This window comes from Drosophila mauritiana, chromosome 2L (assembly GCF_004382145.1).
Source record: "Drosophila mauritiana strain mau12 chromosome 2L, ASM438214v1, whole genome shotgun sequence".
NCBI lineage: Eukaryota > Metazoa > Arthropoda > Insecta > Diptera > Drosophilidae > Drosophila > Drosophila mauritiana.
This window is the reverse complement of record NC_046667.1, coordinates 19,831,778-19,847,651: the sequence shown is the minus strand read 5'-3', so window position 1 is coordinate 19,847,651 and position 15,874 is coordinate 19,831,778. Positions and strand designations below refer to the sequence as shown.

At 44.9% G+C, this 15,874-nt stretch overlaps 2 protein-coding genes across 2 annotated transcripts; both read left to right on the top strand.

Annotated features, from left to right (window-relative positions):
* The first annotated feature begins 2,578 nt into the window (after positions 1–2,578).
* Positions 2,579–7,946, top strand: LOC117150510. Its single transcript, XM_033317417.1, has 6 exons — positions 2,579–3,192; positions 5,328–5,640; positions 5,926–6,134; positions 6,255–6,510; positions 6,636–7,111; positions 7,336–7,946. Exons 1-6 carry the CDS (start codon positions 2,973–2,975, stop codon positions 7,542–7,544), a joined length of 1,683 nt encoding a protein of 560 aa, XP_033173308.1. The 5' UTR covers positions 2,579–2,972; the 3' UTR covers positions 7,545–7,946.
* A 2,979-nt stretch (positions 7,947–10,925) lies between these two features.
* Positions 10,926–12,430, top strand: LOC117149319 (UDP-glucuronosyltransferase 2B1). Its single transcript, XM_033316765.1, is given in 3 exon segments — positions 10,926–11,113; positions 11,115–11,477; positions 11,530–12,430. Coding segments are annotated over 3 exon segments (1,437 nt in total). The 5' UTR covers positions 10,926–10,940.
* The last annotated feature ends 3,444 nt before the right edge of the window (positions 12,431–15,874 follow it).

Sequence of the window (15,874 nt, the reverse complement as noted above, 5' to 3'; positions counted from 1 at the left end):
ACATTTACAGGGCATCCAAAAGTTGATCAGAAACGAGTCTTCCACAACCCAAATTGGGTTGCGCGGCAGCTGACAAAAAATCAAAAGTAAAAATAAAAATAAATCTGATAAGCGAAAATTACAAAGTAAACTCAACAGCATGGCGAGCGCACACAAAGTTGCCTTTTGGCTTTTGAGGATTGCGCGAGTGTGTTCGTGCGAATGCCTGCCAGTCTTTTTGTGCGTGTGTGGCAGTGTGTGTTCGTCATTAACGAGGTCATTGGTAAGTAAGCTTGTTTGATGTGCCCCAGACATGTAATCCGGGCAGCGGGGCAGCAGGACATGGGCGGGGAAGTCACACAAACGCAGTCGGACAGGAATCGGAAAGACGGGACTTGGCGACACCAGTGCTGCCAAAAAAGACTTGGAAAGGCGGTCCATAACATTGAGTAGGAATCAGAAGAGTGGCTGACTCCAAAGTAAAATATATTTGGCATTGGCTTCCAGAGGGGGGAGTGGGGTCAAACGACATCAACACACAATAAAATCAGAATTTGCAATATAAACTTACTTTTAGGTGTATATGCCAAACCGCTTTTCATAGCACAGTGCAATGAATTAACTGATAAGCAGCACGAGAAACGATATCCGTGTAGAATGTCCCTTCCAGGAAGTGCAAACATACCCGAACAAGGTCAAAAGGGCAGCTCTTGTCCCCCCAGCCGCGAAAGGCGTTGCGCATACGCCGCGTGTGTCACGCGCTGGCATGTAAAATTCAGCGGCCTGCGAGCTTCTCGTCCTGCCATTTGAAGACTCCTAATGACATGAGCCCCATGCCAAGCGAGTGCCAGAATGGATCCGAGAACGGGACTTGGACTCGGCGGCGGTATGCAAATCAGTTTACTGTGGCGACGACAATGATGGCCGCCACTCAATTATGCGCCGCGCAGGAAAGACTTTCGCTGCCTACTTTCAGGCACACGATAAAAAAACGAAATGAAAGGTGTGAGGAAAACGCTTTCGATTTTCGGATACCCATTTTTCCCAGGGGATAGCAGATTAACTGATTTTATGGAAAACACATTTCAGTTTGAGACCCAAAATCCCTTTTCCGATGCCTCGGTGAAATCCTTTGCCCATGGGAAACACGTCAAGGGATTTTACGTGGCCAACAGGTGTTCCAATTGTTTGGGCTTCGTGTCGGCGGTATATTTAGATCGGAGAGCCTCATTAAATTTTTAATTAACGGAATTAGTGGAATGTGTGTTGCCAAGTGCGCACGAATGTCGAGGGATTCCGACTCCTGTGACGGACTCGAGGCATTCTGGTGGCTTTGGGGCGTTCCGTTTTATTATTTATGTCCGGTAAGTGTGCTCCTGGAATACCTACCTCTTCGTGTCGCCCTAGAGAAGCATGACGTTACAAGTGCCCAGGACATTTTTATATAGGACCAAAACCACGAAACCTTGACATCCTAAAAATAGACGTACTGGCTTTATGTCACATCGCATATATTAACCTGTCTAATTATAATTAATGATAATTATCATACTAATGGGTGGCCAGGGACCAAAGGTCTTATATACATATATTACAGGAAATTACCATGCGTGTCGCTGGGTTAAAACCTTTTTCTGAAGCGGTGGAAATTATGCCATATAAAATGGTTAACCTTATCGTGAGGGTAAAGCTCAAGCGATAAGCAGCAAATTACCTCTAATAAAGATGTTGATTTCTGTGTTTTTTTGAAGGACAAATTACTGTAATACACAATACTCCAAAGAAGTTCTAAGTAAAAACAACCACAACAGAACTACAGTACAATATGATTTCCATTTCAGAGCATATATAATATTATTTAAGAGATCAACCCTTATTTGTATAATTACCTGAAAGACAAAAGTAGATAGCTTTAAAAGTTTCTGTTGACTTCATCAAAAGACCTCAATTATGCAATGAGTGCCAGCAATTAATTATATATTTTCATTATGCCACTCGTTGCGTACACACTTTTCATTTATTTTGTGGCATCTTTTGTGGCAGAGAAACTTTTTGTTCGAGCTTATAATTGACTGCGCTCGGCACAAAGTAACTGGCAAATTATTTATGAAAATGCTGCCTGGCCCGCTATAGAAACCTAATAACAATAATATTGCTGATTAAGCATTAATCAAAGCCGCCAGCTGGGCAAAGCAACAACAAAGACGCCAAACTAAAGCCACAAGACAATGGGCCACAATGGGAGTCGGAGAAAAGGGAAAGTGATGATCTCGGTCCGATGAAATTTATGGAACGCGGCTGGCTTAATTATGGAAAAAGCTTGGCCCAATGCATGAGTTTTAAACATAGCCTTTTGGTAACAAAAGAAAGCACAGCAGCAAAATTGGCTGTTTGTCAACTGATAAGCGGCCGCTGATAAGGGAAAAGCCATTTTCACATTTTCCATCTCTCTTAGGAGAGAGAGCGCTAGAGAGCGGAAAGCTTCGGCGAAAGCTTTTCTTTTCGGCCTTGGCATTGGTTCGCTTTTAAACTACGACTTCGGCTTCGTTTATGGCCAACAGCTGATCCGAATTGGCCAGATGTTGGGCTGCCTTTGGGCCGCTGATTCAGTTGTGCCGCACAGGTTAACGCGAGCGGTTCTTGTGTCGCAACATTCGGTAAACAAAACTACAGGCGCTGCGGCTTTTGGACTATTTATGATTTTTTGTGCTGTGACAAATGCGATTTATTTGCGGACAAAAGTGGTTTTTGGCAATCAGCTGGTATTGTTCTGTGAGAGCCGTACGTTCTGGCTACCAAATAGTGCATAAAATAAAATAAAATAAATACAAAATACGTTAACGGGTACTGGTAAATAAAGTATCTGAAGTCAAACATTTGGGTCCCCTGGCAACACTTGCATTTTCCCTCACGACCAATCACCCAATATAACTCCCGGCTGACACACATTTGATGAGAACAAACAGCAAACTTAAAAAAATCAACCGAAAATAATGTCAACGAAATCAATGGCAGCCCACGGCAGCTGCAACATGTTGCTGCTGTGTCTTCTGCTCCTGCTGCCGTCGGTCTCCCCCGTCCGCTTGCCCAAAAGCAGCAGCAACAATGCAACAGCAGCAGCAACAGCAGCGACCGCAGCAACCGAATCAACCGCAACAGCAGCAACAACTGCTGCAATCCGCAATGCCAATGCCAAGGCTGGTAGCAAATATGGTGAGTCCTATGAGCCGAGGAATAAATTCAGACAATCGCAGGGCCAGTTAAAGTTGCAGCTACTAAAAGTCTGCGGTTGCAGGCATGTCAGCTACACACGAAAAAATAACTTGAAATATTAGTTACTCATTTGCCTTTTAGCAAAAGGGTATATATATCCACATAAGCATCAGGTAAATTAGAAATCTCCTATGTTTTACGAAATATATGATTTCTTACGTGCAAACCCCAACTGATGTGGAATGTTATTTAGAATCATAAACATTTTTCCAAATACCCCTTTTAAGTTTCAACTGGAACATAATATTGTTTACCGTGTTGATTTTCCTGTTTGCCTATTCTGTCGAATGTTGGCTAATTGCACTTGGTCACGATCAAGCGCTTTTTTCCCTGAACCTAGTTAGGTTCCTTGTGGTATTTTCCCTACGTCTGCCCTTGGTGGCGAACGAAAGACTCAGACAACGAACTTGCCCGGCGGCCAGCTTTTTCTGCACCGTGCGCCAATCATGTGGGCACGCGGGAAATGTGTCGACATTTCCTTTTGGCCGCCAAATGAGGGCGGCTGCCACGCCCAGAGCCGCAGAGCGGAAATCGCAAAGAGATTTTCAATGGAGAGCAAAAGTGTCATTAGGCCGGGACAAAATGCCAGTAATTGTTGGCCACAAAACACACGTTTCGGCCGTTCTCTCTCTAATCGAATTAGCTAAAGCGGTGCAATTACCCGCCATACGGTGACAGATCAAGATTGATCTGGCCAGATGATAGAAGGCAATTTGTCCGACGATCTTTTATTACAGAACTTCCCGCTGGCTGTGGCCAATGGCCAATGGAAAATTAATGAATCTCTGGTCGGGTCTCATCGGCACTTCCACTTCCTGGCTTGCATAACACTGCAGTGACGGCTTACGAAAATATGGCCTAACCGAAAATTTGTGCACCGTCACAGATAGTAGAATTCCCAAGATCGAAGAGCACCATTAATCATTGCGATGCTGCAATTGAAGTGTCTGTCATTGCTGCGTGGCATTTTTATTAATTTTCTGCTGGATTTTGGCTCAGCAATGGCATCTAGTCGTAGCCCCGATTTCAGAATTTGTGCCATCGCAGACTTTTCACTTTTCCATGTTCTCTGTGCGAAATTCGCCTAAAAATGCTGCTGCTGCCATGCACAGCCACACACAAAATCGGTGTCAATGATTTCAACATGGGAAAAGCATGGTAAAGACAGCCACCCGAAGCTGCAACAACTGCAACATTGGCAACTTCGCTACATGGCCAAACACAAACAAGCTAGCTTCGGCAACTGGCATTTCTAATTGCAGATTATGCAAGGTTCTGGCTCAGAAGAAGTCCCCAAGCTGGCGGGCTTGGGAAATCGCCTGGAAATCGGGGCTAAGTGGGCACGGAAAATTGGAAATTTACCGGGACTCGACGTTGTGATTAATGGATAATTGATCAGGGATTTATTGTTACGAATCTCGAGGAAGCGTTTTTTGCAAACTAAATTTGTAAAGTGCATTATTTTCTCAGCTTTTATGCTGTGGTGCTGACTTTTAATACTAAGCTATAATCTCTGTTCTTATTAGAATGTGCAGAATCAATGCGATTCGAAAATTTAATACTACATTATAGCTCTCTCAACCAAAGCTTTTAAAGCCCAAGTACCAAGTTGCCCCATCCCTTTAGCCGCAACATCCAGCATCATCATCGTCAGGTCTAGTTCTTATTCCGTCTTAACTGCCTGCCCCCCTTGGCTAATTCACGTCACACTCCGAGCCAGATCCTCCATCACTCGCAGTTGGAGTGGAAGTGCAGAGCTGGGGACTCCAACTGGCAGCACACTTCAGATCTTCTTCTGCAGATCTGCCAGTGGGAACAAGCACTTAGTGGGGTCCACAAAAAACCAACCGAATGAAACAGAACTAATCCAAAAGCGTGTCTGAAACTCAGGCGGCGGAAAACGAGTTCCTTGCCCCGAACCTATGCTCTTGCAGTAACCATGGTGGCTGATTTGCATGCAAGACCAACAGCTACCAACTGCCAACTACCAACTGCCATTGCCACTGCCACGAATCTTGGCTGTAACCCCGTTTTCCCGTTGCTGCCCATGCTCATGCTTTTGTAACCTTCGATAGAGATACGCGGCGTTGCCGGTGAACCAAATTACAAATCGGTGAATCTGACCTGGGAAGTTGAATTCGTGCCGTCGGCCCATGACACAGATTCGAGCCCCAACTCCAGCTCCAGAGCGGACCAGGTGAACGCGACAAATATGAGCGGCTATGTGGAACCGCCCCGGGATCTGGCATTCCAGATATTCTACTGCGAGATGCAGAACTACGGCCCACAGCGGTGTCGCGTCAAATTGGTGAATGGCACCACCGCCGAGGTGTCCCAGGAGGAGAGTGAGAAGGCGACGGATCAGCAGGAGGAGCACGAACCCTCAGGGTAAGTGGTTCTGCCATTTAGGGAATGCAAGCTCTTAAGAATGTTGATGCACTTTAAATTCGAAATTTAATTGGATTTACCTTTAACGAGCAGTAGAAAATGAAAATATCTTCAGGCAAATATCTAAAAATACAAATACTTTCGCTTAATATTAAATGAAATAAAAGTAATAAAAGAGATATAATTCTAATTCATCCGCACAACTTGAAATAGTTGATCACATTTTTAGTGCAAAGCTGAATACGATTAAGTTAAGTTACGACCATTTACTCAATGCCTTTGTAGATCCCAGGTGCACCACTTTGCTGCTGCTGTGGACAACTTGCGCATGGCCACCAAATACAGTTTCCACGTTCGTCCGGCGGCTCAAAAGCGCTTCCAGGCGGGCAGAACTCGCAGCTCCAATGCCCGGGCTGACTTCCACGATGAGAATGAGATCGAGAGTGGATCCGGACACCTGGCGGGCCAGAGCATCGTCATACCCACCAAGGGCTGTAAGTGCTTTCCAAGTATTATTTAAGTCTACAGCCAACTTACGCTTGTAAAAAGCTGAAGGACAGAAAACGTCATGCTTAGTACTTATTCAAAACGTATATATTTTCCAACACTACCAGTCACCGCACATGCCACCCAATGCTTGCCGCATGCCTCAGAGATCGAGGTGGAGACGGGTCCGTACTTCGGAGGACGCATCGTCGTGGATGGAGGAAACTGTGGGATCAAGGGCGATGCCAGCGATGCGGCGGACAAGTACACGATGAGGATCGATCACAAAGAGTGTGGAAGCTTGGTGAAACCGGAGACCAACACGGTGGAGACCTTCATCACGGTTCAGGAAAACCTTGGCATATTTACCCACAGCACAAGACGGTAATACACACATACTCCATTATTTATTATTCTTCTACAAATATCTACAAATAATACATATGTAGTACAGCGTGGCACCTTTAAAGAGGTTTATAATTTTTATCAAACCCCTGTTTAAATCCTAGCTTTGTGGTGGTCTGCAGCTACCACTCGGGCATGCAGACGGTCCGCGCAAGCTTCACTGTACCCGGTAAGAACGGGGTGGCCGCCGCCTACGAGCCCAACGACCCCTTTGAGCCAGACGAGGATCAGCGCCTGGGCAGGGAACTCCGACAGATGCGCTACGTCAACAAGACGGAGCTGGTGCTACGCGAATCGGACTCCCTGCGGGAGTCCCAATCCGATTCGGAGTCCGTTGAACAGGCTGCGGTGGTGGAGCAGGCCCCGACGCCCACCACCGAGCAGGCGTCTCAGCCCAGAGGTCAGGGCAGAGCTCTGAACCTCAACGAGGTCAACAGCTTGGCGGATGAGCCGGCGGAGGAACATCACTTGGAGCCTGTGGTGGGCACCAAGTACGCCAAACTGGTTGTCGACCAGAGCCACAGCTCCTGGATGCCGTTGGAGGTGGGCTCGCCACCAGGTGGTAGCGACGAGAATGAAGGTAAGTGGCCTGTCAGCGACAATCGTGATTCCTAAATGCCCATAAATTTTTGAAAAATTAAGAAAAATATATTTTGATTTATAGGAATAACTTTCTTAAAATTTCTTGTTAGATTAGAGCCTCTAATTGATGGTCAAAGCAATTGCTATTTTATTAATATTAAGGACACAAATAAATTAAATATTTCTATAGATTTTTCCATATCCCTTTTTCTTCCTGTGCAGCCGTTCTGCGTTATATTGGCTCTCATCTGAGCAGCGTGCTGGTAACCGTCTCGCTATCTGTGATAATCATCAGCATTTGCATCGTTCTGCTGCAGCGCCAGCGGATCCGCTCGCCGCCCCGCAGCCCCTCCCCCTGCCTGGCCGCCCACCTGCCGCACAAGACGCTGCCGCGTGCTCTGCAGCAGCAGCAGTACCAGTGCACCTTGTAGGTGCCCCTGCCCCAGCTCCACCGACTGCCCCGCCACGTCCTCCGCCTTCCTCCGCCAGCTACTCAGCTATGCCCACTTGTCTTGCTGAATGTCAAAGTTTTGAGAGGAAGAAAACTGCATTTAGCTGAAGATGACTGCGCATAGCCACGCCCCCAGCCCCATCCGACCCCTGGAAGAACGGATTCCGAATCAAGCCCCATCATCCGCCAGTGGTTTAAGCATCCTCCGATTTACATAATTATAAGCTCGACTCGGCTCTGGCCAAGCTTTAACTGCGATCGCGAGGAGGACGAGCGGGCATGGCTCTTCTCATAGAGCGAGATTAGTCTGTAGACTCCTAGATGTAAGATTTTGTATAAATTATTTATGCCCCGAGAATACATACATATTATAGCTACTAAATTTTATTGTTTATTTTATTACATTTGTATCGGATTAGAAGGGGTGTTAGAAGCCAACTGAATGCAAAAGATGATTAACTGCATATTACATACAAGCTACTTCAAATTGGAAACCTGACCTACAATTTCAAATGGGACTCATAAAAACGGAGGCCAACCAGACACTGCCGAGTTATAAATAATAGGATAGTTAAGAGAAAATGGCCGTTTAGCGAGATACATAAAAATACATGGCCCAGAATGATCTCCGCTAACGAATCTTTCCCAAAGCATTTGACTTGTATTCTACGGAAATGAAAGTCAGTCAATAGGTTGATTCCCGATATAGAAGCACTCCTCCACGAGGTTCCCACTTCTGCCCAAGCAGCTAGTCGAAATGTGGGTTCCCACTGTCATCATCATCAGACTATAATTTCGGAAGTACGTTCTAACCGACTTCATCAAGGGTTACGAACGTGTTATGTGTCTGGGCTTCTGGTCGTAAAACAAAATTACGAAATTATGTTAAGATGTTGGCTCGTCAGACGGCGATTTGCATGAAAGTGGCACACAAAGTGTTGTCAACTCCGCACGTTCTTGGTTATTCCACGTACCCAAAGTTCTCCACTTGGTTCTCCACTTCAGCGGCTTCTCCGGCTCAAACGGAAGCCGGCAAATATAAAACATGAAACAAGGCAACCGACAAAAGACATAAACTGCAGTCGTGGGCTCGGGCTCGTCTGGTTATTGTTGACTCGGTGGAGGGAAGACTCCAGCTCGGTCAAATACCAAGTTCAAGCCGAGTCCAGAAAACAAAAACCCCAAATCGGTGGGACTTGCCCGCGATGAGACTGCGGCGAAAGGCGTTCTGCTAACTTTCTGATTGAAGTGCCTGGACTTGGGGATCGCCGGATTTTGCATAGAAAAGCCATTAGGTTCGGCTTTTCATCATCATCGCCATCAGATACAAAAGGTTCGTCTGGCCTTTTGTTTGCATTATTAGAACACAAAAACCAAGTGAGCGTTAAGATCGCGCGCGCAAAAGCCGAAGAAATAAAATGGAAAACTATAAAATACTAGATAAACAAACTTTCTCATCTGCAAGCTTGAATGCACTGGGAAAATAGTTCATAAAATTAAAATTGGTATAAAAACATATATAAGTTTAAATTATTATTATTTTTTTATTTAGTGGCAATAAAAATTTTAAAGGGTCGTTCATAAGTAACAGGTAGAGGGAAGCGGTTCGACTCTCTAAAATATTTATACTATTTATTAGGGTCACTATTGTGTCCTTCTGAATTCTCGGGAACCATAAAAGCTAGAAAGTTAAGACTTAGCAGGCGGAGCTCAAAAGACCGACACGCCCACTATAACGCCCACAAACCGCCCCAAACACCGTCAAACTCCCACCAGCTGAGTAACGGGTATCTGATAGTTGAGGTACTCGACAATGCTCATAACTTACTTGCTTATTTTTTCAAGTGCGGGCTGAGGCTGAAAGAATCCGCGATAAGTCCGAGCGCTTGCCTTCACCTTCACCCATTTCAATGGGCCTGTGGTGCTGGAGCTGCACCACCGCAACCACCGGCGGCTGCTCAAATTTCAAATTTCACCCACAGTGGGGCCTGTCGCTTTGACGTTGATTAGCATGTGGCACACATAAATCTGTGGGATTGGGCTTCCGTTTCCCTTTTCGAACGCACTCTCCAGATCTCGAGATCTCCAGATGGCGGCCGAGCATGACGTGGTGGTGCATTCACCGATTGAGGAGCCGCCGGGGAGTCGAGTGGAGTTGTGGAGCCGTGCATAATGAGGCCAACGATCTTGGCCAAGAAGCCAACCGAACCAGTTAATGAGCCGCCGCTGTCTTGGATTAGAATGCGAGCAGCTGACGAAGACGAAAGTAAAACTGCCCCGAGAAAGTTTCCATTTCTTGCCAAATATAGAGATCATTTTTCTTGTTTTATTTTTCTGGCCGGGATTATTAACGTTCGAACGCAGCAGGGGCTCGTTTTCCAGGGGTAATTACTGGGCCACCTCCTTCTCCAGCTTACGTCTAATTATCTCCGATCTGAACCCGATATTCGTGTCAGATCCCCAGATCTGCATTCTGCCGGCAAATTGCACCCAAATGCTGGTGCCCTCCCCTTTTTGGCCCAAAACAACTAGCCAACATCTGGGTTATCTTTTGGGCAATCGTGATCTGGCAGAACCACAAAAATGGAACAGTCGCCGGCTCGAGCGGCTCATTGTTTTTAGCCATCATTTGTGCTGGTGTTTCTGTTTTGTTTCCGAACCCAGATTCTGGGCTAATGACAGTCGCACTTTTTAATGATTGTTATTATGAATTATGTGTGGTTTTCCGAGGGGATCCGGCTGAAGGGGGCTAGAAATCGGTGTCGAATTGGGGAATTGTTTGCGGCTCAAAATGGGTGAATTTTCGCGGTTATGAGGTTAAAGACAGTTTTGGCCAAAGTTCGTCGACAGATTTAATTTGATGAGTTTGGGATTTGGAAGTCTTTGGCATGATAAATCCTACTAATATTCATTGATAACTCTGCAATCTTTTGATAAATGACGTACATTTTACGAATAAAACAAAAATTCTCGGTCAACCAATTTGTTGATAAGATTAGTATGGGAATTCTACTTGTTCTTCCTAAAGCACCAAAGATTAAAAATATATTAAAGGCGATAGTGCAAGTGCTATCAATACGTGTATAATGAAAGGTTTCAGGAACTCCCATGGATGCTATTTTATTAGCACTTGGGTTATCGCAACCTAGCACTACAAAGTACTTAGTGGTGTGTCATTTCAATCCCATAATCCCATATACAGACCTGTTGTTCATTTTCACTGGCAGTCAATTATAAATCGACGATCAAAATGGTTGGGCGTACGGAAAGTTATTTTGTGATTATCCTAGCACTTACTTCGTTGATCTACGGAGCTCAAGGAGCCAATATCCTAGGACTCTTTCCTAGCCTAAGTCCCTCGCATCTGATCATTTCGATGTCAGTGGCCAAGATTTTGGCAGAGCAGGGACACAATGTGACGGTGGTTACGGTTTTGGAGCCCACAATTAACCACAAGAATATAAACCTGGTTGCAGTGCCAATGACCAAGGAGGAAATAAAGCAAAGGAGCGAAACAATTGGCGCCAAACAGAAGAATACAAGTTCCAATGCTCTCCATTCTTAACATGTCAGGTCAAATGGACTCCATGCTGAGGAAGATGTCAGATGTCCTGAAGGACCAACGAGTAAAGGAGCTGTATTTAAACAAAGGCAACCACTTCGATTTGGTGATATCGGGCTATTTCATGAACGACTACCAACTTGGATTCGCTAGAAAGGTAAGTGCTCCGGTCGTTGTCCTGGCCCCCAGTCCACCCAGCCAGATGCTGAACTCTCTGATTGGCAATCCCCATGATAAAGTGGAGAAGGAGAAAGGCATGACCTTTGGACAGCGTTTGGATAGCTATATAAACAGTCTTTTGTACGGAATATTTATGCGCCAAATCGACCAGCGAAATCGCCAATACTACAAGTAAGTAGATTTATAGTTGAATCCCATATAGTCTAAATGATTTGCTTCTCAGGGAGATTTTTGGTGATGACCCCACCATGCCGGAGTACACGGACATCCTTAGGAATACATCATTAGTTTTCTTCTGTTCCCATGCAGCCAGCGAGGGACCCATTCGGCCTAGTGTGCCAGCTGCCATTGAGATTGGTGGCATTCAGATCAAGGATAAGCCGGATCCCCTGCCAAAGAACCTGGAGGAGTTCCTTGGCAATGCTACCCATGGAGCCATTCTCCTCAGTCTGGGTTCCAATGTTCAGGGGAGCCACATCAAGCCGGATACAGTGAAAATGATTTTCAGCGTTCTCTCGAATCTGAAGCAGCGGGTCATCTGGAAGTGGGAGGATCTCGATCAGACGCCCGGAAAGTCCGACAATATTCTCTACTCCCGTTGGCTGCCACAGGACGACATACTGGCCCATCCGAGCGTCAAGCTATTTATAAATCACGCCGGAAAAGGAGGTATTACAGAGGCTCAGTACCACGGAAAGCCCATGCTCTCGTTGCCGGTTTTTGGAGACCAGCCTGGCAATGCTCATGCCATGGTGAAAAGTGGCTTCGGCCTCACACTCAGCCTACTCACCTTGGAGGAGAAACCCTTTAGAGCTGCCGTTCAGGAGATCTTGTCAAACCCAAAATACAGTGAACAAGTGGTCAAGTTCTCCTCGCTCTATCGAGATCGCCCAGCAAGTGCCCGGGATTCGTTGATCTTCTGGACGGAGTATGTGATTCGGCACCATGGAGCAGCGCATCTCCAGAGTCCCTTGGTGCACACGGACTTCATAGCCGCCAATAACCTGGATATATATGCCTTGATCGGGGCTATTTTAGTTGGTATTTTATTAATATTGCAGAAACTACTTAAAATCATTTGCGGAAGGCTTAGAACAAATTTAAATAAGGATAAGATACAATGATACTACATATAATATCGTTACCTACTGAAAAGTATTCCTCGATATAGAGTTAGTTAATAGTAATGGTTCAAGATACATACTAGCTAGATATAAATTAATGAGAAAAATAAGCTCAAGTTCGAGAAATTCATAGTTACAATCCTGGATTATCGTGCCTCTCCCACAAGTTCAAACGGGTTCAAGCGAATAAACTCCGAATGGTTATGGGTATGTGCAGACCTACTCTACCAAAACGGGTCTTTAGCTCTGTGATTCCTTAATTACATCACCGGCGAAATGCCCTTTTAATTCGAGAACGACAAAGTCGCAGTGAGTCGTCATGGCCATAACCATTATGCGGTGACTATATAAAGTGTAACTACAGATGCTTCGAACATAATTTAGCGTAAATAAAAACCTGATGTTTGGTTAATTTTCTTTTCCATTTCCCGACGAGATTCCCCTCACGCACCGCGCGCAGGAGAACCGCAGTGGAATAACAAGTGGAAGTGCCATGCCCAGATCCAAAGGCCTGGGCTATGACCACAAAGTTAAGACGCAAGTCTGGTTATGGCCTTGCACTGCGAGAAACAGTGTGACACTTTCCAAAAAGCACCCAAAACAATTTAGAACATATAAAAACATAATATAAGATATGGAAACAAGGCACACTGAATATAAAGATTCAAAAGTTGTAGGTACTTAACAATAATTTTACTAGAACTATTCCCATGACCTTTCAGTGCACCAAGATATATGCACCTGCTGTTGTTGCCTTCCGCTGATTTCCTGCATCGCTGCATGCAAGTTATGTCTCTATCAGGTTTAGTATTTGTATCTGACGCCGCGGCGTGCAGAATTCGCAGCCAACTTGATGCATGGACGCAGTTGAAGCGCATCGGTTGCCGCAGCAACTGCAAGTGCAAGTACAAGTACATCTGCAACAGCAACCTGCAACGTGCAACTTGCGGCAGCCACTTTAGCAGCAACTTTGCAACCGTAACCAGCCCATTCGCAACTCAATCCCAGCCCGAATAACATTCTCGGTGTCGCAATGCGTTGCACGCGTAACTTTGTCTCTTCTTTGTACTGCCCATAAATACCGTATAAAACTGGGAATGACAGAATAGATAAGTACTTGAAATTATTAGTAGTTACAATTTGATTTGAATTTGTTGATATACTACTTCGTTTAATATCTGAAAATTAAACTTAAACTTAACTTAACTTAACTTAAACTTAAAGATATAAATTTAATATCACATAAGCAATCATATGAATCTGTACTAACTGCTGAAAATATCACAAATTTTATAATTAAATTTCTTAGTAATATGTTGAAATGCGAAAATCGCACCGCTACGATTATGCACTTCAGGCCATTAGTTTAAATACCAGTTTCAAGTCGTGTTTTTCTTCAGAACGCGTCGCTCTTGGCCATCGCGCATTTCTAAGCACATTTTTAGGTCTCTTCCTTCGGTTCGTCTCGTTTTGCGAGTGGCTGGCGGCATCCCAAGGCGGTCCATCGGTCCATCACTCCATCCCAGTTCACCAAAACCCATCTCGGCCCATTCTCGGCCACGACCACGGCCATGGCCAACCGATTCCCAAACCCAAACCCAGGCCCAATCCCAATCCCCATACCCATTTCCCGTTCCCCAGAATGGCCATTCCATTTCGGCTCGGAGCTCATAACTGTTCTTGACGCGCTTACCTTTGAAATTAGCTGGCCTGGCCAATTCCATCGTGCGTTTTGGCCCATTCTGAGTGACAACGGTGGCGGTCACGGCCAGAAGAAACCAACTAGCCACGCCCCCCGGTCCCGCCCCCTGCTAATCAACTGCGTATTTCAATTTACCGTTGGCAAAAGTCAAAAAAAATATACACACACCAAATGGAGTGGACCAGACGTGGTGCACTGCGGGAAATTCTGAATTTTTACTAGTAAGTTATATGTTATAATACGCGTATAAATTGCGTGCATTAATTCTTATTATATGATTGTTTTCAATAAATTATATTATTTATAGAATATATTTATTGAATATGTTTCCTACTATTTCTCTCAGTGCTGTGGGGGCGGAAAGTGACTATCCAAAAGGGGGTAATGAACAAGAAGTTATCTTCCGGGGGACTTGCGTTGATTGCGATTTTATGCGACACCCGTTAGTTGTGGCATATTATTGCCGGCACTCCATAAAGTAGGTTCCTCGGATGCAGGGCCTCCGGACCAGAGAGTTGTGCAGATTGTGGGAGATCTATGTGCCATTTCGTGGCTATGTGTATTCCCTGTACCCGACACCACACTCCACTCCGCATTAAGTCATTTTCCCATTGAATCTGCTCCAGATTCCCACACAATTGCTCCTCCACTTGGGCTTCAACCGCGCACTTCTCTGCTTGGTTTATTTACTCTGCCAGGTTTTGCTAATTTTTATTTGCTTGCAATTTCCAACTCTTTCTCGAAATAATTGCGAAAAAGCAGCTAACAAAATAAACGGAATTGGGCGCAGGGCGAAAGTGTAGTAAGCCACCTTAAATGGGTTTGGGCCATTAAATCTGCGGCCCGATGAAACTCATTTCGGCCGCTTTGTTGCTTTCCTCACTCGCCGGATTTCTATAAACCAGGCTATACATATAGCCTAATGGGTCTCTGTGAGAGCCATCCGAAGATAATCGCCGAAAGCTGCACAATTAACATTGCCTGAGTTTGAGTAGATCAAATCCAAGAGGGCTGATTTCGGATTCACTAAAGTGACGGTCGCGCAAGGGAATTCAGCATCTACGACTTGAGTGAATTTCTAATAAAAAGCGATTACACTTAAGAATTTCACTTTCCATTGTCTCTATAACTACATTTTAATAACTCAATAATTTAGTTTTTACTTTAAATAGAGAATTTAATATCTTAGAGATATTAAACTGCCAAGCTTTCCTGCATAAAAATTGAAAGTGCAAATACCTTTTTTAAATGACTTCTAAAGGCACTTAAATCATACTAATGATACTTCCCCTCCGTTTTAAAGCTTTTAAAATGATCAAATAATTTATTCCAATTCTGACCCTTTTCATCAAAGGTCATTTGGTGTTTTCCCACCATGGAAGTATTCCATTTTAGCACCAACACGAACTCCAGAACCACACCATTTATGACCGCTATTTGAGCAAACTAATTCGAACTTTTCCCAAGCTGGGCTCTTCCCGGAATTTTCACTTTGCATTCCCGAAGGGCGATGCCACCTCCCCCACTACCAATGCTCCATAAAGTCGGACAATTTCACTATCAAATCTTTGGGCCGTATCCCGCTGCGTTTGATTTTTTTCGAGAGCCTTGACCCCAGAAAGCCCTCAAATCCATAAAAACTAACCATAAAGGGAGGGCGGGGGGAATGGAACAGAGACGTCAAGAGACAGCAGACAATGCCAACGATTTACTAACTTAATTCTACACCTCGCACTACTCAG

What these genes read in the sequence shown, in the direction of transcription:
- LOC117150510 (XM_033317417.1), top strand. Translation starts at nt 2,973, where the DNA reads ATGTCAACGAAATCAATGGCAGCCCACGGCAGCTGCAACATGTTGCTG. An exon ending in CAAGGCTGGTAGCAAATATG is followed by an intron (nt 3,193 to 5,327) that starts GTGAGTCCTATG and finishes AACCTTCGATAG; the next exon opens with AGATACGCGGCGTTGCCGGT. An exon ending in CGTCATACCCACCAAGGGCT is followed by an intron (nt 6,135 to 6,254) that starts GTAAGTGCTTTC and finishes CAACACTACCAG; the next exon opens with TCACCGCACATGCCACCCAA.